Source organism: Periophthalmus magnuspinnatus, chromosome 21 (genome assembly GCF_009829125.3).
Source record: "Periophthalmus magnuspinnatus isolate fPerMag1 chromosome 21, fPerMag1.2.pri, whole genome shotgun sequence".
NCBI lineage: Eukaryota > Metazoa > Chordata > Actinopteri > Gobiiformes > Gobiidae > Periophthalmus > Periophthalmus magnuspinnatus.
In genome coordinates, this window is record NC_047146.1 from 11,953,814 (window position 1) to 11,977,151 (window position 23,338).

Below are 23,338 nucleotides of genomic sequence, written 5' to 3' on the forward strand. Positions count from 1 at the left end.
CTTCTCCATGTGCTGAGTAAATACAAGCCCTCAGCTCGTACATCTGGACACCAGGGCTGAGCTGGCCCCATTTGTGGTCAGGAAACTGTGCGATCTTGGTACAAAGATATTTATTATATTTATAAGACTGGGAGACGTGGTGTGTAGGGTGGAGCTTCTCCTTCACTTGAAACAACAAAACATTACAAGGCAAATGGAGCCTGTCTGACTTCAGCACGGTGAACTTATGTCATGTATTTGTGTGTCTCATTACAGTGGTGGTTAAGTTGTGTTTTCTACAAAATGAATCTTCTCTTAAAAAGACTAACCTGGTCCTCCCAGCCTCAGGTGAGCCTTGGTCTTGGGGTCCCTGGTCCTGTCTCACCTGATGGCCCCTATAAACTGCAAAGCATTTGTTGTTAATGCTTAGCAGAAAATAAGTAACATATTACCAGACAATGCTTCAAGTGCTCAGGCAAAATGAGTAAAGTCGAGTGGGACAGATTTAATCCAGATAATGATTTCAAACTGGTTAACACTTTGCACCAATCTGATAAACAATATTATAAGACATTAAACTGCTTTACACAAGAATGTGAAGTGCCTGCATGCAGAGCATCAGTGATTGAGTTTAGAAGTATTGTAAAAGGGTTCTGCTGACTGGGTCCTTCAAAGGGCTTTGTGTTTTTCTTGTAGAATGATATGCACAGGAAAGAGAGCTCAAGTACATTGTTGAGGTTAGTAGTATTTTGCATGGTCTAATCTGATCGATGGTGAGCATGTCCCTGAGGCCCTGCTGAGATCTAAGAAGCCACCAGCCTCATACATTTGAAAGGCATCTGTTTATTTTCAGAATGCAAATGCGGCCCACCTCAAAGGCTGTAAGCTGTGAGTGCGTACAATGTGAGTGTGCAGGAGTGGAGCGTGGGGGGCTTCAGGTCCTGCCCTTGAACCAGGCCACACACAAACATCTGCTCAGACATGTTTGGCCTTTCTCCTGCCTTATTTACAAGGGCTTTAATGAGCAGCAGTTACACAAGGTGCACATGCAAGCCATAGAGAAGCTCCATGTGCTAGATGAGGAGAGCCCTGAGGAGAGCCGGAGGGAACAATGCCAGATCTCCTCCCCCGGCCCTCCCCTGCCCTCCCCTTTGGCACCCGCCCCTGTCCCCTAGTGACAAGGAGGGGGGCAGGAAGGTTAATGTGCCCACTTTGATCTCCGTCAAGCCACACCGAGTAAGAATTCATTTACATTTCAGATGAAACGGCTGACAGTATAAAGAGGCATCTTGTTTCTGGTATGTGAGAGCTGTGCTATAGGCCAAGAATGTGAGAGGAAATGGTGAGGAAGCAGGACAAGCCCCTCTCTTGCATTTTACTGGGAGTGAGATGAAAGATCTGAGTGTTCTTCTGAAACATAGGGACCAAATGCTTCCCAAACTTTTAAAAGCTTTTCTTGATGCATTATTAATTAATTGACAGGCCACTCATTGAGATCAAAAAGGTGTTTCACAATGATGGAAGAAAAAATACATAAAATACAACATTACGAGAAAACCATTTCACTGGAGCACAAAGCTTAAGTCTTTTGAGCGCACCTGACTGTATTCGGACTGCAGCCTGGTCTCGCTCTTTCTTCATCTGCTTATAGAGCAGACGGGCCACATAGCCCCTCCACACTGAGGACAGACACTCAGTCATTATTTCAGTCATTCTGTCCACATGTACAGAATAATGCAACAGATTTAAAAGAGTCTGACCAATTTCTCCAGAGAATCAGTCTGACTAGTTTACATGTAGGTCAGAAAGACGAATATGTGGAAATTATGGGTTAAAAGAGGTTCAGGGACACTAGACTAGGTCCCTCTGCAAAACAAGGTGAAATAGGTGGCAGAGCGATGGGTCCCTTTGAACTGACAGCTTGCCCATTGTCTTCACTGAAACACTGCTTTTAACCCTGAGGTCACGCTATGGTTATCCAACTTTCACTACAGTCATAAAATAATGAACCAGAGGACAGTATTATATCTGTCACTATAGAGCTCTGGATTGTGTTGCCACATCTCAGAGAATTAGCCAATGAAAACTTTAAACCGTTAATAGTAAATTTTGTCTTCATTCAAAAATATTCTGATACTATAGCCATGTGACAGATACATTTACAAGTGGTGATCCAGCAGTTTGTTGGGTTGTTCCACTTTTGTTTACCTTTTACATTGTTTTGGATAATGTATCTCTATGGACGTCTAGCTACAAACCTGTACCTGTTTAGTAATACAATACAAAGAGTGTCTTTGTATGTGTTTGTGTTTATTGTTGGGGCTGTACCAGACTGGATGATAGTGGCACTTCTGTGTCTCCTCTGCTTTATTCTTCTGTAACGCTGGGCACCGAGCCAGCCTTTGGTGTAGGCCTGTAACACCACCACCCGAGCGATCATCCCCCTCAACAGCAGGTTCAGCTGCTCTACATGGTAGTACCTCAGAAAGACCTGCTCAACATAGTTACATACAGCTGTCGATTACATTGGCTTTTGTTTTTCATGTGGAATATAGCAAAAGAAAAATTTAATTCTGTCAACTGAACAAAAGTTGTTGTTTTTTTCAGTTAAGATGTGTTCAATCTAAAACTTTTGTCCAGTTGACAGAATTTAATTTTTCTTTTGCTATGGGTCATACCAGTCATGTGGAATATACATTACCTTTGTCTTCCCCATCACCCAGTTCTCTAATTTGGCTCGTTGTAATATGGAAATGGCATTGTCTTTATCAGGCTCTGGTGGCTGATGCGCCCGGAAGCCAAGATAATAATATCTGAAATACAAAAAAATAAATAAATTATAGAAAAAGTTGTGAATATTGTGATATTCATTTTTTTAAAGGTGAACAAACTTTCTGGTAGTGTTTTATCAGGGACATGAAAAGCCCTGGCTGAAAGGTGTAAGCAGAATGAGTGGTGAGGCTTCACACAGGGCCATTGTACAGCGGCTGTGGCTCTGATTTCAGGGGCCACAGTGGATACATCAGCCTGGTCTGGTCCATGTTTCTCTGGGCTGACTGTTCCAAATGCCAGCACAAGACAGAGGCTCTGCTCACACACATAAGGCTTCCACAGGAGTTCACCTCTTGTGTTTTAGTGTTGGTCAAAAAGCCGAACAACAACAAGAAGAACAAACTTCTTTGAACTCACTCCCGCCTCGATCTCCAGCCTTTCATTCTAATTCCTGTTGATACCTGCTATTTCTTTGATGGTAAATACAAAGCAGTGCTTGGTAACATCAGACAAGCCTTTGATATAAGAGTGCACATTTAAATCACTTTTCACTAAAAGGTTTTATGGTGTCCATAAAAACATTCAAACATAGACACACCTATTTATTAACACCTTCAGAAAGATAATTCATGAAAATGTGCAATAAATTTAGGACACAGATATAGCTCCCACGATGTGCTCTAAGGTAAAGCAGCAAGATCGTCCAGCAAACCTTTGAAAATCTCTTCAACCACAGACCAGAACATTACATTTGTCCTCACAAAACACGTTAACTGATTTCATTAAAGTTTTATGTTGGCTACATCTTCTCTAATATCGAAATAGTTCTGAACAACTTTTACTTGAAGTGTCTCACAGGGAAGGCAGATTCATTTTGAGTCTCACTTTGTTCCAGCACAACTTTTTGATGAATAGTAAAAAAAAACACTCATTCATTGGCACCATTTTGTATTTTGGTAGATCCACATGCTAATAAAGGTGTTGATGTGGCCATGTTTAACAGAGTATTCACTGAATGGGGAGGGGCTTTTACCTGTTGACAAACTCCTCAAAGAGGATTCGGTGGGAGTATCCCTGTCTGCGGATGTTGACAGTCTCCAGGAGGCCTGTGTATCGCAGCTGCACCAGCACACGCTCCTGACAGAAGAGCAGCGCTTGTCTGTCGTCATTGGGCTTAATACAGCGCACAAAGTGAGGCTGGCCCACGACCATTTTAGACAGCAGGTCCATCAGTGAGTACTGCACACACACAGTGGGAGACAACTGCTATTTTATTTTAATCAACATTTTCAAATTCTGTATATAAAAACATAGTATTGTATGTTGTTAAATTGAATCTGTAATGAGCCAACAGATGTTGAGTCACTTACCCTGAAGTATGAGGCCACAGTTTGTCTCCTCATATTGGTGGTCTCCCCTGGGTGACGCATCATCTCCATGGTGTCCACCTGCATATATACACTTCCTGAGTCACATGCTTTACCCCTACAGGCTGAAACGGTAGGGGTGGATCATTCAAGTGACTTAGGGGACAGGGTGTAGACTGGAAAACAGACAGACAGTTACAGAGTGGCCACTTTGTAGAGCACAACCATTGATAAGCAGTCGCTCTCATACTGAGTTATTTTGAGTGATTGACAATCAGCAATTCATCTATACAGGCACGTGTTGGGACCATAGCTAAGAGCAGAGCAGGGTGTACAAAATAATACCTGTTTCTACCTTCTTAGTGAACACTCTTGTTGCTGTAAGGCAGAAGCACTAACCACTCTGCCAGTCTGACTTCTCTAGCACCAGTCGTGTTACTGGAGGGCAGAGTTTTACTCTCCCTTTATGTCCGCGCTGACAGGCTCGTATAGCTGAATTGTGATTGAGGTGTTATTACAGCGGCTCTTCTTTGCACTAATGGGCCGGTCGGGAATAAACAGCTGCACTAAGTGTGGCCCATAAACACGTACAACTCACAATGAGGGGATCATTCTGCAGTGCTGTGGGGCATCATGGGAAAATTACAAAGCTTTCCGAATAATGACACTAGCCGTCACTATCCTTACGATGCCCGATTAACGAGGACACAATATAGGCTTTTTAATGGTCTTTCCAGTTCAGGGCTCCATCAAAATTAATGATGCGATAGATATTTTATGGTAAGTCTATGTAGCAAAGTACGTATCTTTAAACTTTATCCTTGCCTACTAAAGACTGAGATAAACAAATTCACAAAATGTGAGTTGGAGGTCATCCAATGAAGTCTAACAGTTTGACTGTTTGAATGTGCTTTTAATAATAACTTTTTATGGCTTCCTGTCGACTTCACCAAACTTTGATTGAGGCGATGGTAGTAACGCTCCATACATATTACATCAATGGCAACACATTGTTATTCAAGAAGTCTGTTCTTCTTTAGGAATAACTGAGTAGGCGCTTAAGGGAACTTTAACAAAGTCAAAAGAATTTGTCACGGCCACATCTCTCTCAAAATGTTGTCCAATTCCATTTCCTGACATGAAGAATCACATCAATAGCTTATGTTTGCATTAGTAAATTTAAATATTTTAAGAAAATGAAATCAGCTCAAAGAAAAATTCAAAAAGCAGTAAATGAGTTGAGTAAGAGTGAATTCATCTGATTTCATTTGCAGGTGGGTCGGGTGGTTGATTCGGTTTGATTGTGAAAATGGCTTTGATTGTTTTTGGTAAAGAAATTAACTCTTACCTTCAGCAAGTATTTAGGAGACTGAGAACAGCAAGTGATGGCCAATACCATGAAAATGAAAAATAAACAAGAACATAGACAAGACAGGCACTGTGACTTAAGAGAATTTATAATTTACCATACTATATACTTCAAATGAATATGAAACTACTGCCATATTCACTTTAACTAAATACCTGCATGCCTATTAAAAAAGACACAATCAAACTATGCTGTGGTCCCAAATGCCAGATGGTGATAAAAATAGAACATAACCACAGGCAAGAGGACAACACTAAAGCAGCCACTTTATAGCTCAGTGCCTGTAACAGTGTTTTACTGTTTTGTCTTTCATATGTGATGGCAGCTGTGAGACAGTGCAGCTCTGTGGGCAATACACTCACCTTGGTCCGGCCTGACCCGAGTGGAGGCAGAGACCTGGAGGCAGCGGTCACTCGCGCCCTCGATGTGGCCAAGTTTCCTGTAACAAGTGGAGCATAGGTAAAGCAGGTTAAAATTAGATGTGATATCTTTTCAAATATAGATATATTTACATTGTCAGACCTAACTGATCATCAATTATCTCATTATCTCAAGTATTATGTATCATACAAAATGAGCTGACAATAGTTAGAGTGGACCAGTTCAGAGCAATCTGAGTCTTGGCTCAGTGCTGTAGACTGTGCAGCTGTGTGCACAGCAGTCTAAAAGCCCCACACACAGTGGAAAGCATAGGAACATATGCACGACAGTCTGAACATTTCAAAGTTTCTACACAAGATGTCCAAATGTTTTCTCTGGCTATATCTTCAGAGGCTAAACTGTGATTAATAGCAGTGAAAGAAGCCTTTGAAGCAGGATTGGTGACATCAAAGTCCTAATCCACGGGTGGCAGGATTTTTATAATGAGTGGGAAGTATCTTAACATATTTCAAAGGGTTTACTGCATGAATAAACAATAGCTGCACAGATGTGCCACACACACCTTTAGAAAAATATGTCTGCAGACACAGGAGGCAGCATTACCCAAGCAGCCATCTAAGGCAAGATGGAAGTTTTGCAGATGAAGTGGACCTGACAGGTGAACAATTGCTCTCAATTTCTGACTGCATACAGACAAATTCCAAAATGCTAATTTCAAGTTAGCTCTGCTTCAGTACACTGTAATATTTGAGCAAGTTGTTAAGGCCAGGATTAGACAGCAGGGATAGAGACTTTATAGAGAGTTGAGTCTTTTGGACAGCATGACATATAGAGATAATATGACACAATAAGACAGACAGCAGACCACTCACTTAGACCACTCACTTAGACCACAGTATACACTTTATATTCTGAATCAAACTCGAATATGAGTGTGATGTGACTTGAGAAAGACTGCATTAAAATCACACTTATGTCTACACATTCAACACTTACTTACACAACCTATGTACTAACTTTTTGTTCTAAATGAATTTTGGATTAGGCAAATGAACAAAACACAAACAGATTTCATAAATGTCAAATAGCATGCTTGTGAAGGTTTGGTGAAAAGCGTGAAGGCACAGATCTTAACCCTCCCATGGCCTTTGGCACTGCTGACACAAAAGGACACAGCAGTGGTGTTCTGGAGCAGGAGCTGCTAGTGTCTGGTGCATTCGGAGCACAGAGCAGGAAGGGCCTGGCTCCAATTAGCCCCGAGTAAAGCTGAATGGATTAATTGGAGAGGGTCTTGTGCAAATGAAGTGCGCTCTCTTCTCTCCCCATTAGTGCTGCTGGGCCTGATCATCTGAGCACATTTGTCATGATGAATTAGCGCTGCGAGTGGAACGGGCCTGGAGTGTCACTGTGCTTTCATGCCTCTCACGTCCATGACACCATCAGGCTGAGATGAAGGGGCTGTGTGATGAGAGCAGCCATGACAGTTGTACCTAAGCCTGGCAAACGGACACTCCTGAAGACTCCTCGAGGGTGGCACTCAGTCATTACGTTAGCCCGCTTCATATCCCCTCTGACCAGATGATTAGAGCCCGGGTTAATAGCAGTATCCTCAAAGATGTGTGTCCCCTGAGACAAAAAGCCAAGGGAACACCTGTGATGTCCAGCTGAAAGAGGGCTGTCTCATTTAAACACAGTGAGAGACTTGTCTAATGATGTCGAGAATCATTATTTAAATAGAAAAGAAGTTTTAGGGTTTTGATTTTTTTTTTTACTACAAGACACTACAGTACTGAGGCCTCAGGCCAGCATTACTGTTCATTCAACAATATATGTTCAATATATGTTTTATCTGTTGATTAAATTATTTGTTATTAAGAGAGAGTGCAAAGTAATCTATGATTGGCTTATTTTTCCCATAACAATTACAATTAGAAACACCAGCACAAGCATATTTATAAATACTAGTGTGGAAGTAGAAAAGTAGAAATATCAGAGGTTTGCCTTTGTTTGACCTGTTTTCAAGAGGCACAGGAAATGCCATGGTGGTAAGTATTCAGCTTAAACCTCTATCAACAGTTGAGAAGAACAAATACTGTGGTTTATTTCCCATTAGGCCATTTAGTTTTGAAAACAGGAGGTGGAGGGCATCCCACAGCTTTTGGTTCATGCATGTTACTCTTGGCTTGGTCTGTCACTACACACACAGCACTGTGGGGTAAATTGGGGCAGGAAGGACAAAGAGGAAAAAAGCTTCCTTGGCATCTGTGCGTTCACTTTGAAAATTAAGCCCAGCAAGTATCCTGCAGAAAAAAGCTCAGGCTGGCAGTTGTACTGGGCTCCTATTGACAAGAATAGTCAATGTGCTCGGGATTAAAAAGCAATCCTTGGTTCAATATGACACCTCGCTCCATGCTTTTATGAGCGCCAGAGCGCGCCTTGTACTTCAGAAGGCCAAGATGAAGTTGTTGACATGGGGCACAGTCAAAGTTGTAAGACAGAGAAGCCAGAGCAGCCTGCTCAAGCTGAGTGAGCACAGCTCGCTGGATATCTTCTGCTCTCTCTCTCTTTCAAAATGTGTGATCTAGAAACTCAACTCAGCAACCAGGCAAATGAGATTAAAGCCACCATAACTCCCCCTCTGTAAGCAGCAGCGCTTATGCCTGGAGATGGCTCCGGGGCTGTTGATTTAAATGCCATCCTCTCCTGTCAGGGCAGATCAATCAGAAAAAGCATGGTGTAATTGGCTTTTAGTGACACAACAGTGTGTTGCATTTATCAAAGGATGTTGTACCATGTGACCAGAAAGCCTGCTGCTCATAACTGACATGTGGAGCAGTGGAAATCCCTCTGCTGACTCAAAACATCCTCCTCTGCCATGTTTGGACGTCTAAAGTCAGACCACTGTGTTTGCCCAAAGAAAGGGGACAAAGACAATTCAAAACAGACTGCAATGTGATTGTATGCATGAAATACATGTTTTCACATTTAGAATAAAGTTACAAACTGCTGCTGTACCATTATTGAACAAATACATTCATAACATTATGGACAAGACTCTATGTGATTGGCTGAGTTTATAATTACCCTGCATGAGCTTGAGGCACTAGTTTGTTACAACATCACACAGATAAACCACATAGGACAAAGGAGCAATGGTTTGAAGATGCTCTGAGCAGATTTGCTCCACACACTGTTGTGGGCTGCAGCTCAGGACACAGCAAAATCAAGCTTTAGGATCTCCCTAATCTGCAAAAGGCCCTGGATTAAAGAAATATGTGCGTGCTAATACATCTCATCTCATCAGACAAAATCCACCACAGGCCCCACCCTCGTCCCGTCCCCAGGTCAATAGAGGTCAAACTGAATACAGAGGCAACCTTTATCAAGTACTTCAGATCATTGTAATGCAAAAGATAAAACTATTTTTGCTAATATAAAGTGAATGTAAATGAATCCCTGCCAAAAAAAAACAAGAATGAGATTATTATTTCCCTCTGGTTTATAAAATCACTTACAATTATCACTACTAGCTTCCTATTTCGCTTAATTTATCTCAATTCATCTAATGCTTGGAAATTAGACCCCCCAATGGCAGGCCAGACAGCAGGCATATTTCTACTGCCCTTATGCTCACATGTTAGACTATAACATTTGTTGTAACATAATGACAAAAAGAATAATTTAGCTCAATGTGGAACTTAAAAGTGAGACATTACTATAATGTATAATGATCTTGTTGCTTGTCTACTGAGGTGAGTTCAAAGCTCCACACATGTCTTTATGTCTTGAGTTTTTGTCAGTATGCTTGATATTTTTCGGAAGTCTTAGGTGAGGTGCAGTGTTTGAGTTAATACCAGAGGGACTGAACGCAGCTATTTCCCAGTTTCCAAATACAAAAGACTCAGTGTGGCTTAGCTCAAATGAAGTAGGAATCTGATAAATTTCCCACCTCTATTAGCATTTATGCTAAGTCGAGTGACCAGGAGGCCTGCACCGCAGCTAATGGTGAACACTTTACTACATTCATTGAACCAACAGAAAGGAGGTTGCTTTTGTGTTCTCTAAATACAGTTTCTTCATCCTCTGGGTATTTAAAATCCTTATCATAAAAATATCCTAGTGCACCCACAATCTGCAGATAGCATTCAGCGGTGGGAAACCAAGAGGGACAGCTTAGTGAAAATAAAAACAGAGCGTCGTGCAGAGAGCTGAGCCTTTCAGGAGATAATGGAGACTGCAGACTTATCCGCACACTGCAGAGGCTTCACATGAGGGGGGCACAGTGCTTTGAGGAACCCACTTACCTGAGACACTTGTCACTGAGTAATACATGCACAAGCCTGCATGCTTAACAATAGTTTGCCTCTGAGAAAAGTTCCCATTTCCATTCCCATTGTGCTGGTCAGGAGCACAATAACCACTCATACAGTGATATGGCCCATACAGCTGAAAAGCGACTGTACCTGTTTTGGTTAAGGGGCTGGAAAACAGCTGCTGCAGAAGTTTGTTCTCTGAAGTCCTCAAGACCACAACAATGTCCGCAGGAAGTGTGTCTCTGTTCTTTTCCAAAAATCCATTCACATTGTACATCACCTGTTTAGGAGAGTCACACATGAATACAGTTTATGAGTACATTTACAAGTGGCAGGCTAGACAACAGCCCAGCAACCGCTCTCCAGGGCTCAGATTCCAGACTGTTCTGAATAAATTACAAGCCATTCTTCTATTAAAAACTCTGTGTAGGAATTTCCACTCAAATCTTTGATTCAATAAATTGTGATAAACTATCAGTGGTCTCACAGTATTTTAAACTCCAACTACATATTATAAACTGTGTATGTATGTAGAATGTGTATACATGTGTGTGTGAAATAATACAACTTTTAGTGTTATTTCAGAGCGAGATCCAGATGTAATTTGGTAATTTTTCAACACTTAAATCTGAATGTGATATTTTCAAGGCCCAATAAGCAGACACATTCAAATAAAATCGCACCTAAACTTGGCCTTACCTTTCCTGCATAATGCTGAATCCCAAAGCAGAGCTCCATTCGCTTAGGTATCCAGAAGTATTTGCACCGCAGATTGTCTTCAAATTTATCTGAAGAAAAGTAAAATATATTGCCAAGTTAAGACCCATCCCGGGCGCAATGCTATAATTATTACACTATATTCAAATATATATAAGACAAGTTTAGTTGACAAAAATATATGCATTTGTAACAAAAATGCATGGAATTTTAGTCATTATGATTCCTTTTTATTTAGTCTTAATCTGCAAAAAGATGAGATGAACAAGAACTATGAAACTATTTTAGTTGACAAAATGAACAGTGGCCTGGACTTACCCACTAGAGTGTGGTCAGTGGCCTGGGGGAAGCGGCTCTCCTCGTCCAGCAGAGACAGCAGACCCATGGGCTTCTGCAGGAACATGTCCAGGATGGGCCGATTGTCCTCATACTCCACCAGACTGGCATCCACCCCCTCACTCTGGTACTCCATCTAATTACAGCAGTGAATGTAGAACAATCCTATTAATGATTTCTCTAAATGACCCCATTAAACAAACTGGAATGAATCTGTGTGGAGAGTTTCTCAACAACACAACCCAAGCGCTGAGAAGTTGTTTATGGCATAATGGATTCTTTTACTGGATGTAAGAAACAGCAAACAAATAGATGCAAGTTCATATTCATAATTTCAATTAGCAAATAACCTAGAATCAAATCATGATATTGCATCTACTTAATTTCAGATCAAAAACTGTATTTATTCATAATTAAATACAGTTTTACAAATAAAGCAGAACCAATAGATCTAAACCTTTCTCATGTTTAAGTCATAACTGTGAATAATTAGAAAAGAGCACAAATTAAATTAATACAATTGATAAAAAAAAATACAATTTAAAACAATATTGTAATCTCTATGAAAAAGTATGTGAGCATTTGGATGACAGTTGTACTTTATGTATCTGGTCATACTTAGTACTGTCAAACACCAATAATATTTGTTAGGAAAACTAACCACTTGTTTAACTTAAAGATGCATTATGTAACTTGTCAGATTCGACACCTGCTTGTCTCCATGGATAAAAATCAGATAATAACTTTCAAATGTGCATTCTTATTGTGAGTATCCTCACTTCTCCACAGATCTGACCTATAACTTGGTCTGGTGGTTTGTTTCCATGGAGACAAACAGGTGGTGGAACTTCTACCAGAAAAGTTACATAGTGCACCTTGAATTAAGACAAGTCATGTTGTGCAAACTGCATTCAGCTTTAAATCATTTGCAGATCTTTGTGTAAAAGGTGTAGTGTGTAGTAGCACATCTCACCTGCTCCAGGGCAAATATGTGCTGGTTGAAGTAGAACTGGATTTGCTCATTTGCAATATTAATACATAATTGTTCAAATGAGTTTTTCTTGAAGTTTTCAAATCCAAAGATGTCCAGGATTCCCACATTCATGCCACTCTCAGCCGCACTTCAAAGGAGAAAAGGGGGACAAACAAACTTATTCTTACATTCAAATCCCCAGCAGTCACATTAATGGATAAAATATTAATGATAATTGGAATTCAACCCAGATACAGAGACTGATCTGGGCAGCTTTGTTCGTAAAAAATAATAAACATCAGCTTTTAGATCGGCAAAAACTGTTCAAATGGATTTAATTCTAGCGTCCATTGATTTAACCTCAAGTCATTTTCAATAAAGTACAAAGACTATGATTTGATAAAAGCAGTGGGTTTCTGCAATTTATATTCAGCGCCATTTCATGGTCAATCACCGCTCCGCGCAGAGGTCACCTTAGCAGCAGCTACCACGTTGTTAATGGCAATAAGAAGAACGCAGAGATGACAGGGGAGATGACAGGGGAGCCGACAGGAGCGCTGGCTTTTGTACATCTCTGAGCATTACCCCTTGACAGTCGATGCTAATATTTATGAAGGAATTCTTTTGGATCAATGAACAGCCGCTTTACAGTCTCTCTGAAGTCTTTTAATCATCTCAACATTATTTTCTCAGCACGCAACTCTGTATCAAAAATTTATTAAAACTTTTTTGCTCTCTCTTTCTTTGCCATTGAAATTCTCCTCTATGTGTTTGCATCTACCTTTCCTGACTTTGCTAAAGGTCGTCAAAGTAACTGGACAACTGCCCAGGACAAAGTAAATGTAATGGCGAGTGTCTGCACAAATAAGGCAGAACCAATGGATCTAAACCAAGCCCCTGTTTAAAGGCCCTGTTCATGATTCCTTCTCATGCATTTTGGCAAAATTTGTCTTGCCCTGGTACATATATTTTATAAGCAGCTCTTGCAATCTAAATGTGTCTGCTGTGTACTATCTGCATCTAAATAAGTGTTTTATTGTCAGATTATCAGGATACTAGTTGTAGTTAGATTTACCGTGATGGCAAAACTCCACTCTGGTCTCTGAAAGTTGTGCAAAACACTTGGAATGCATAAGGTAAATAAGGAATAACCCTGGAACACTGAAAATCGTTTAAAATAAACTAGCTCTGTTTTTAAGTCATAACTGTGAATAATAAGAAAAAAACAGAAATGAAATGAAATGAATAAAACTTAAATATAAAAAGTATGTGAGTATTTCAGTGACTGTATTTTATCTGGTCAGTATCTTAATACTTTCCATTATCAATCATTTTTGACAGGAAAACTCATTGTATCGGAGGAAAGCAACTGCTTAACTCACAGATAAATTGAAATTCTTCTCTACTTGTTTGCATCTACCTTTCCTAACTTTGCTTAAGGTCGTGAAGGTAACTGGACAACTGCCCGGGACAAAGTAAATGTACTGGAGGGTGTCTGCGCATATGGCCCCTCACCAGATACTGTCGTCAGGCTGCAGTAGAGAGTTGATGCGGTTGACGATCCAGCTGAACAGGCGTCCATACAGGGCCTTGGACATGGCGTCTCGCACGTCTGCAGCCTTGTCCACAGTGTTGGTGCGGATGATGGTCTCGCCTCTGGTCACCACACACTGGGATGTGAGGGCTTCCTGCAGCTCCTCTGGCCCAATGCTGAGGAGGGAGGCGGCTGGAAGAGCATGCACAGTTACATACAGGCTGATACAACTAGGTCTGTCATGATAATACATGTTGAAGTGCAATATTTGGCTCAAGAAAATATAGATAATAAATTATATTACTGAAAGTACTTCATGCCACTGACATCCCTAAAGCAGTTTTATTTAAAAAAAAAAATCTAAATGACAAATAATATTGACAAAAAACATGAGCTACAGTAAAAAAAAAAAAACATTATAGATACAAATTAACAACTTAAATGAGTGAAAGAAGTTATTTATTCAGCCCTCTACAGCTCAATTTTTAAGTTTCACCCTCGTACAAAGAAAAAGTGTGATAAATATTGACCTCCAAAAGATATTGTTTAATTATCTTTCATTTTAAAGTAAGTCGATGTAGTAATTATCATGACTATGTACCATTATATTCAAACTGGAAATAACACTGACCATTCTCTAAGGCCTCAGAGTTAGGCACTTCACTCTTATCCGTCTGGTGCTGCGATGTGATGGAAGCAAACTCAATATTCCCCGTGTTCAAAATAGCAGAGAGAATTTTGTAAACAGAGTTGACTTCCTGCAAGAAAAATAAATTAACTCAATTAAAGGGGCACTATTTTATTTTACATATAGACCTTTATGTAACCAGGATAGTCAGGATAGGGTTAAACCGGAGCAGCCGGAGGAAACCTTCACCAGCACAGGAGGAACACAAAAAGGCCTCGCACTGCCCTGAAGTCTAACCCAGGACCTTATTGCAGTGAGGTCAGAGCTCTAACCACTATGCAACTTTTCTGGTAGGATGTCTTTTCACCATGGAGATATTGCGTTGCCTAGAATGCTCCATAGTATGGCATTAAACTTATCTATTTTCCATTTATTCAGTTACACCTGACCTCCTGTCACTTGGCCTGATGGCATTACCTGCTCACAGTATCTCCATGGAGATATTAAAGTTTAGTGCCATATTGTGGATCATTTTCCACCAGAAAAGTTACAAAATGCATCTTTAAAGAATAAGTTCTACAAATGGCATCACTTACATTACAAAATGAATAAACAGATATCATACATATACCCAATGCAGCAAAATCAAAGTGCATTTGTTACCTCTTCTGTGAAGCCAATGTTTCGGAAACACTCTTGAATTGCATCAAACTGTTCAGTGTACAATTTGCACGTGGCAATGTCCTGTATTAATTTACACTGCTGACAGTCGATGTACCTGCACAAAACAAATACAATTAAAAAATATTCAGAAATTAAAAGTAAAAAATGTATACACGGATGGTACAATAACAGAAACATTGACTCGTTAGAAGCCGACCTTGGAGGAGTCTTGTCTGGCAGCCTGTAGGTCTTGAGTTTGTCTTGATGGTAAAGCCCGGCGTAAATGTAATAAAATATGTGAAAGTTCTTCTCTCCCCTGTCAGAGAATACACATTTTGTAAACTATAACAATATATATAAAGCAAGTCAATGGACCACGTACAAGGCCTGTTTGATGACCCGAGATTTCTCCAGCAGGTATTCTGAAATCTTGGCCCCTATGACCGCCCCAGTGTGGGTGAACTTCATCTCCAGGTATTTTCCAAAGCGGCTGGAGTTGTCATTGATGGCGGTGCAGGCGTTCCCGAAGGCCTCTACAAGTGGATTTACCTGTAGGATTTTCTCTCGAAGTGACCGGTTGTTTGCCTGGGAAAAGTATAAGCTAATTAAGCAATCGAGTTAAATGAGATTATAACATGTTCGACATATTGAAATTATACCTTTCCTAAAAATGTTAGATGTTGAACAATTAAATGAGCGCTCTCGGTTTTCCCCGCACCACTTTCTCCACTGATAATTATGCACTGAAAAGAAGAAAATTATGTACCACAAGTAGCTGTAATTGTAAAATACAGGTTTCTATCTATTTCCCACTCTACCTGATCTTTGCAGAAAGATACCATCCCCTGGTATGCAGCATCAGCAGTGGCAAAGATATGTGGGGGGTTGTCCGCGCGTTTTACTCCATGGTATAATTTAGAGAACTGAAAAGGCATATGAAATAATTTGTTATAACGGGTCATACATTTTTGATTTTTTTGCTGGAAATAATTACCAACCTGTGGAGAGTAGATGCTAAGGGTTTGGAAAGGGTTGAGAGCGATAAGGATGTCTCCCACGTATGTGTATACCTGAAGCTCCTCATACCTCTTACGGAGATGGTTTATGATGGTTTCCTGCAGAAGAAAAAAATGATAATCTGCATAAATACTTGTGTAAAAAAAAAAAAAAGTAAATGAAAAAGTAAAGTTACCTCATCAAGGAACTCCAGGTTTACAAGATCATCGTCTGGACAACTCTCTATCACAATAGTTTTCCGAGTGCTGATTCTTTCATGTCTGAAGAGAAGTAGGTGCATTTACATGGTCAGTAAAATCAGATAACTAGAATAACCAGATTGTACTTAGATCTGATTTTTGCTGTGTTTTTTTCATGCACAAAGAAATCTGCTAATCAAAAACACCTGGTAATATGTGTCAGTTAATCAATAGATTCGTAGAGTAGGGTGGCAAGATTAATCTCAACCAAACCAAAATTGCAATTTAAACGGACGTTATTTTTTAAGTACCGTCATTTTTCTACATGAACAGCAAAGTATCTCGTCTTATTCTGCATAAAAACTGTACCAACACGTTCTAAACACATGTGATTCTTGTACTAGATTGTTAGTTCATTTTTCAGCCAGTGTTTAAAATGTGAAAATTGAACAGGATCCTATTATTACAAATTTTATCGCAACCTCAGTGCTTGTCAAAGAAATCTCATCGATATTTTCTCAAATTGTTCAGCCCTACTTTAAGAACAACTGTTGTATTTGCAAGACAAAGTAGAATACATTAAAATAACTCTTTTTGGTGCATTAGTTTGGCCTTTTGCATACATTTCTTTGTCTAAACTTGCACTGCTGTGTAAAAATCTGAAAGAAAAAAAAAACTACAGCAAAACGGATTATTCACGTCAGATGGAACTGCGTGACATTTCAATAATCTGATAACCCCAGAAATCAGATAATAATCAGATTTTTATGTGCACGTAAACATGTAAACATAGCCAATTCCTCAGAAAGCTATAAAGGGACGACTGGATGACAAAGTGCTGGTTTAACAGTGAATATAAACCCATCCTTTTAACAGTTTATGTGGCCCTTTAAGGAATGCTCTGGGGACATATCAGCTGGCATTAGAGGCTGTGATTGCTCTTCATCTGCGTTTTGACCTATCACTTTCCAATGAGCCCCAGTGGACAGAGGTCAGCACTCACACAGCTGCCTCCAGGCTGTAAGGAAAGCTCCAGGGATGCCACCAGTCAGAGGAATCAAAGGAGCTGTGAGTGCACGCTGGCTGTTTCTGATGCTATTACATGGCTGGAGTATTTACTATCAGCTAATGCACCTTTCCAACAATAATAATATAAGGTCTGCAGTCATTTTTAGACACTTAAATATCAATGTTTGAATAAGTAAATTTAATGTAAAACTCCATCACCATTTGAAAGTTAGTTTTATAATAATAGTCAAATTCTTGCCAAATTCTAATGTGTGTATATGTCTCTTTTTAAAATATTAGGGAAACAAAAAACACTGACATAATTAACCATCAAACATGCTCTAATCTGACAAGAAACATAACATTTTATACAGTATGTTTTTTGCAAATAATATGTAAATAATATGTTAATTTTCTTAGTGTTAATCCTCTTGATAAAGTTACATATTTGCATGTTTAGAATTATTTAAATTAGAATTTGAAGCTATCTATACAAGCATGACAACTTGAAATATGCAAAAGAAAAGTCAATGTGTAAACTACTGAAGAAGTAACTCAGTTTGGACTTTGAGGTGTATCGATTTGTTGACTGTAAATAAAATTCTGCAAAAAACAACCTACATTCAATAAAAACCCCTGGGCAGAAATATCAAATATTTATTGCACAACTAAAAACAATTTACATATAGATTTTTCCTGTGAACAATCAAATAAGAGACAAACAATAAGCTCTTTCAGATAATTAGTCTCATCCATGTCTGCTAAACTACAAGATTTATAAACGTGAAACTTAAGGTTCACAATCATTCCATGCTATTACTTTGTGATTATTTTGTAATAAATAAAGTAAAGACAAGAGTTTTTTCATACATGATTAACATACAGAATATCCCAAGGTAATACTCATAACTGTCTGCTTTTTGCTTTTGCTTCTTACCTCTACTTCTGGGTTAGTTTGAAGTAAACTGCACTATTGCACCTACGGCAGGCACTTTTAAGTGCTCTATGTCTTTATTCTTATCTGGACTTATTGTGTACTGATCTGCGGCATAGGAGAGTAAAGCAGGCGCACCCGGTTCTCGCCCTACAAGCTCCTAATCCCATTATCCACTTTGAGCGTGGATAGGACCTTCACCAGGCTCAGACTCAGCACCACTGCTCTCTGAGGAGTAAACAGAGCTGGCACCACATCAAGAGGCTGCGTCAAGGGCAGGTTCAGCTAACTCTTTTATGGTGAACATTAAGCCATGCCAAAGTCAGACTTTCTCTGCTAAAGAACAGCAGGCTCCCATTCCCCTCTGAGTGGGGTCAGGCAGTCATCATGCAATTTATTCATTATTATTTCATTTATTTGTTCATTATTAAAAACGTGTGTCTGTCTACAAATTACACCTCTCATGTTAAAGCATTTCAAGGAGAATATGTAATAATAAATGCTTTCTTCTTTTTAAATTTGATTGGATCATAAGTTTGTATCATACATTTATTTTCATGAAACATTAGATTGCAGACCAAATGTTATTATCAAATCAATCACAATTTAAATATTTCAATATTTAAAAAACAACATTTTTTTTAAGAATTGTGAACGACTGCATTTTGCTTTTTTATATTAAAATGCTTTTCACATGCTCTATTACTAAGGGTGAATGTGGAGATAAAAGATGAGACTCTGCCCCCTGCTGGAGGAAAGCATGCATCTCACAAATGTTGTATATTTATACCAGACCCTACATCTACAGTGATACCAAGATCTTTCCAAAGCGAACAATGTAAACACTTACTTCGTTCTGGTTTTGCAGCCCAGCTCCTGCTGTTCCTGAATGAGAGCTGACAGCTGTTGTCGTACTGACACTTCTTTGCCATGGGCCTGTTTGATAAAGGGGTGCTCCAAAAGGTGGGTCACTGAGGGTCGGGTTTCAAAATCTTTTATCAAACACCTGACCAAGACAGTAGATTACAGTTAGGTCATTACTGTGAAACTGTGATGGTCCAGTCATAAATACTGTCCCTGAGCCACCTAAAATTTCATTTTAATGTTGAAAACTCTCCCCTAAATCTAAAGTTAAATGCATTTAGGCTGCAGTCTTGACAGCAGCAGACAGAAAACAGCAGTCTAATGTCTACACCCTGATCAATGACACTGCATTTGTGTGTCTCAGTTTGTTTGGCTCAAAGTTAATTCGGTGCATTCATTAGCACCAGGACATTAGGCAGAGGTAGCTGCTAATGTCGGTTCAGTGGAGCTGGATACAGAGCAGCAGACCACTTTGTCACAGACTCAGCTCTAATGCAGGCGCTGGGGATGGATACCCTCCACAGACCCACGGTTTACAGGCTGCAGTAACACTCAGCTGTGACAGGGTTTTAATGTAGGGTTAACAGGTTATGTAAACATTTGCAAAGACTTATCTATTAAGGAAAGCATTGTTGCATAAAGATTACAAACTGTAACTTTTCTGTTGGTGAGTTTGTCAGCTGCTTGTATCCAGGGGGGGAGAGGGGATCCACAGTATGGAAATATTGCACCTATCTCCATGGAAACAAGCAGGTGACAACACTCGGCAAGATACAGGCCAGATCTGTGGAGAGGCGACCCTGCTCACAGCAAAAAAGCAGGGTTTTCCAAGGTATAGTTTTAGCAGTGAATTGAATAAATGCAACACAGACTGTTTGTTTGGGACATCGGATGGAAATTAGCCTTTAGCTATAATCTTGTGTGTTTACATTCATGTTGTATCACGTCTGTTCATTAGCATGCATTGTCCCAATCAAATAAATAAATAAATACCATACTGGTGGACATTCCAGGCAAAGGAATCACATCTCCATGACAACAGCAGATGGCAGACCCCCACCACCAGAAAAGTTGCAAAGTGCACATTTTCTTAGTGTTATAAAACATTTTTCCTTAATCTACTCATTTAATATCCTTAACATATTTTAAACTGTACAGATTAATAAATGAATAAGAAAAGTTTTTTTACTGTCCAATAAAGTGGCAGAAACTCCTGCACCACTGATCAGGATTTCGCAGCGTAGGGGAAGGATTTCTGAAACAAAATGACAGATTCCAAACATTAGCAAAAGCATTACATGAATTTAAGTGACAGTGTGCTCAAAGTTGGACTCTTGTCTCTTTGAGTTATTTGACAAATGAGAGCTGGTAGGCATAAAGTGACTTCTGAGGTACATTCAGTCCAGAAAAGCAGTTGGTCTGAGTCCAGGTCCAGCACTGAAACTCTGACAAATGATAACGCTTCTGTTCTGTCTGGCACCAAGCACCTGCCACTGCGGCCTAAAGTTATGGGAGCGACTTATCCCTCTGTCAGCAGCATTTACAGAGGCCATTTATAACTGTTTAAAAGAGCCCAGTGACAGGACACAGGTGTGAGAGTGGACGGCCCTGGGTGCACTCACCTTTAGCAACAGCCAGGCCAGGAGTGAACAACAACCATGAACATGTTAAAGGCACAATATGTAACTTTTCTGGTGGAGAGTCTGCTGCTTGTTGTCTACATGATGATGTTTTGCCTGACCAAGACTGATAAAAACAGCCAGCCTCTAATACTGCGCAGTTAGACATGCTTTAACGAAATATGCTTTAGCCTTCAGGTTGAGCCACATTGCAAATATGTTAAAAGAGCAGAATTCAGTTGATAACACTGTAACAACTGTTCTTTCTCTGCTCTCTGGTTCTTTCTGTAAGGCCGCTTCACACAGCATAAAGAAATGGCTTATTCAAATCCAAGTCCGGGCAGTGCTTAAACGTCTAACTCTCAGCACAGTGGATTGAGGCTAAATCAGAAAAGGTGTCAGCGGCTGATGACGGCTGCAGCTAAGCCACCATGACAAAAATCAGGCCAGGATTACAAGATTGTGTGAAATATTCATGTCTTAGTTTGACTGTTTTTACACTCATTCAAAGTCTGTCACTGTACTGAAGTTAGGGCTGTGCCATTAATCACATTTTAATTGAGATCGAGATTCAGTCATTTCTAATAATCTAATAATCAAAGATTGGCTTGAGTCTTTACACTTGAGAGGTCTATAGACAATCCTCTGCCAGAAAAAGTATTTGTTTAGGAGGAGAGTTCAGACTTTAAAGAAATTGGACTATTTTTGTGTTAAATGGCTATGATTAACATATGTATAGTCTATCAGAAAATGCATTCATTCATTCATCAATATGAGGGAAAAAATCATGGTACTGTCATATCACCCAGTCATAACTGAAGTATCTTCATGTTCCAGGTCTTTGACTATTTCCATCAGAGTTCTAAAACTATGACTTTAGTTTGTTTTCTTTGTACTAAATATACAGTAATATTTCTTTCAATAGTAAGAAAAAAATGTGTGCCCAAACAAAAAACTACATTGAAAAATGACATGGTCATTTTGAATGAAGTAGTCTAAACACACTTGTCTTACAAGCTCCAAATGAAGATGCACAATTTGGTGAGTACAAAATAATGGCTGGGTGAATAGATGAGGCACTTACATTTCAGCTCACTCATCACTGCAGCCAAAGCCGAGCTTTTGGCATGATAAACACAAGAGAATCCGGCTACATTTATCAAAGGTGTTGGAGGTGCCAAACAAAGCAGAGAAATAAAGATGTGGCATTTCACCACTCATGAACCACAAATGTGTTTATGTAAATATTCCATATGGCATATAATCACTAGTAAAACATAATACAACTATATATTACAAAACTAAACAAATCACCTTTCCTTTCGTTGACAGTTCTGGAGGAACAGGCTAAAGTAATTCTGTGCAAATTACATTTCACAGATGATGTTTGGCATGTCATTCATACTTGCATTACCTGGTATTACCTGGTTTTATTACCTTTTATGCTAATAGAACCAGTCTAAATTCCACAAAAACTAAACAGGCAAGTCATAAAATACCACAAGTGCTGTAAAAAACAATTTGATTTAATTCAAATAAAAATCTGATCCCAGTTTGAGAATATACAAAATCAAATAAAACAGCTAAATTAAACCCTGGCATAGTGTGTACTTTAAGAAGGAGTGTTACTGTACTAAATAACATCTAGCACATGTGCTGCATGTCATATTTACACATGTCACTGATCTCCATGGCGTGGAAAGCTATTATCATGTGCAATTGTAAAACATCACAAACATAAAATGTGCATTGAATGTTTTAGTGCCAATATGGAAATCATAAGGCCCATTCAAGGACGACGAAAGCCTGTCTAGTAAAAGACTGTCACATCATAAAGTGAAATAAATAGACCATTTTTGGACCATCAAAACCTAAGAGATAAATCCATTCGATTTTTATCATGAATCATTCACATTGTAAAAGCGTAATATACAAAGTCACAAATGCAGGACTCAGATACAACACATTTGTACAGGATTTTTATGTATGGCTAAAATAGTCAATAATATTGTAATCTAATTATTATTACTGAAATAATGTGCAGACCATAAATACAGACTAAATAAACAAGTATCTATGGTGGATAATCAAAAACTATGATTAATGAAGCCTTGGGACTGGACTGGGCATATATACCAAGCCTGTAAAACAGCATTTTCCCACCTGTGTAATACAGCTAAAATCACAAAAATATTTTCTAAAAGTGTATGAAAAATGTATCCATGCATTTGTTACATGAAGACCAGATTATTATAATTCCCTACTAGCTGTGTAAAAACTCTACAAAAAACATTGAACTAGAGAACACATCACCCTAGTCCCTTCACTGGCTTCCTGTCAAATTTAGAATTAAATTTAAAGTTCTCCTCCTGACACATAAAGCCGTAAAGGACATGGCCCTGTCTACAAGATGCTCAAGTACCATATCGTCCAAACAAAGCACTCCGCTCTCAAGATGCTGGACTACTGGTGGTGCCTAGTGTGTCTAAAAGCACAGTAGGAGGGAGAGCTTTCAGCTCCCAAGCCCCCGTGTTATGGAATCAGCTCTGTGTTAAAGAGAACCCCACAGTCTACATTTGAGACCTTAAAACATTCCTCTTTGAATTAGCTTATGGCTGGGCCAGTTAGGAGCAGAAATAAAACTCACAGTTGTAGCTAAGCTGCCTTAGGAGCATCTCTGCTGGG

At 39.4% G+C, this 23,338-nt stretch overlaps 1 protein-coding gene across 1 annotated transcript in view; it reads right to left on the bottom strand.

Moving 5' to 3' along the window:
* Positions 1-23,338, bottom strand: part of myo3b (myosin IIIB) — a 45,608-nt gene that overhangs the window by 17,438 nt on the left and 4,832 nt on the right. The window contains exons 7-28 of the mRNA XM_055230438.1: positions 20,224-20,289; positions 19,021-19,176; positions 16,225-16,309; positions 16,031-16,147; positions 15,851-15,955; positions 15,692-15,775; positions 15,415-15,617; positions 15,250-15,348; positions 15,033-15,147; positions 14,373-14,499; positions 13,723-13,933; positions 12,208-12,355; positions 11,217-11,370; positions 10,881-10,969; positions 10,332-10,461; positions 5,850-5,926; positions 4,122-4,199; positions 3,785-3,990; positions 2,681-2,792; positions 2,308-2,470; positions 1,578-1,658; positions 309-381 (exon numbers count right to left, since the gene is read on the bottom strand). Of these exons, the coding sequence (XP_055086413.1) occupies positions 309-381; positions 1,578-1,658; positions 2,308-2,470; positions 2,681-2,792; positions 3,785-3,990; positions 4,122-4,199; positions 5,850-5,926; positions 10,332-10,461; positions 10,881-10,969; positions 11,217-11,370; positions 12,208-12,355; positions 13,723-13,933; positions 14,373-14,499; positions 15,033-15,147; positions 15,250-15,348; positions 15,415-15,617; positions 15,692-15,775; positions 15,851-15,955; positions 16,031-16,147; positions 16,225-16,309; positions 19,021-19,176; positions 20,224-20,289 (2,679 nt within the window). The remainder of the gene's footprint in view (positions 1-308; positions 382-1,577; positions 1,659-2,307; positions 2,471-2,680; positions 2,793-3,784; positions 3,991-4,121; positions 4,200-5,849; positions 5,927-10,331; positions 10,462-10,880; positions 10,970-11,216; positions 11,371-12,207; positions 12,356-13,722; positions 13,934-14,372; positions 14,500-15,032; positions 15,148-15,249; positions 15,349-15,414; positions 15,618-15,691; positions 15,776-15,850; positions 15,956-16,030; positions 16,148-16,224; positions 16,310-19,020; positions 19,177-20,223; positions 20,290-23,338) is intronic.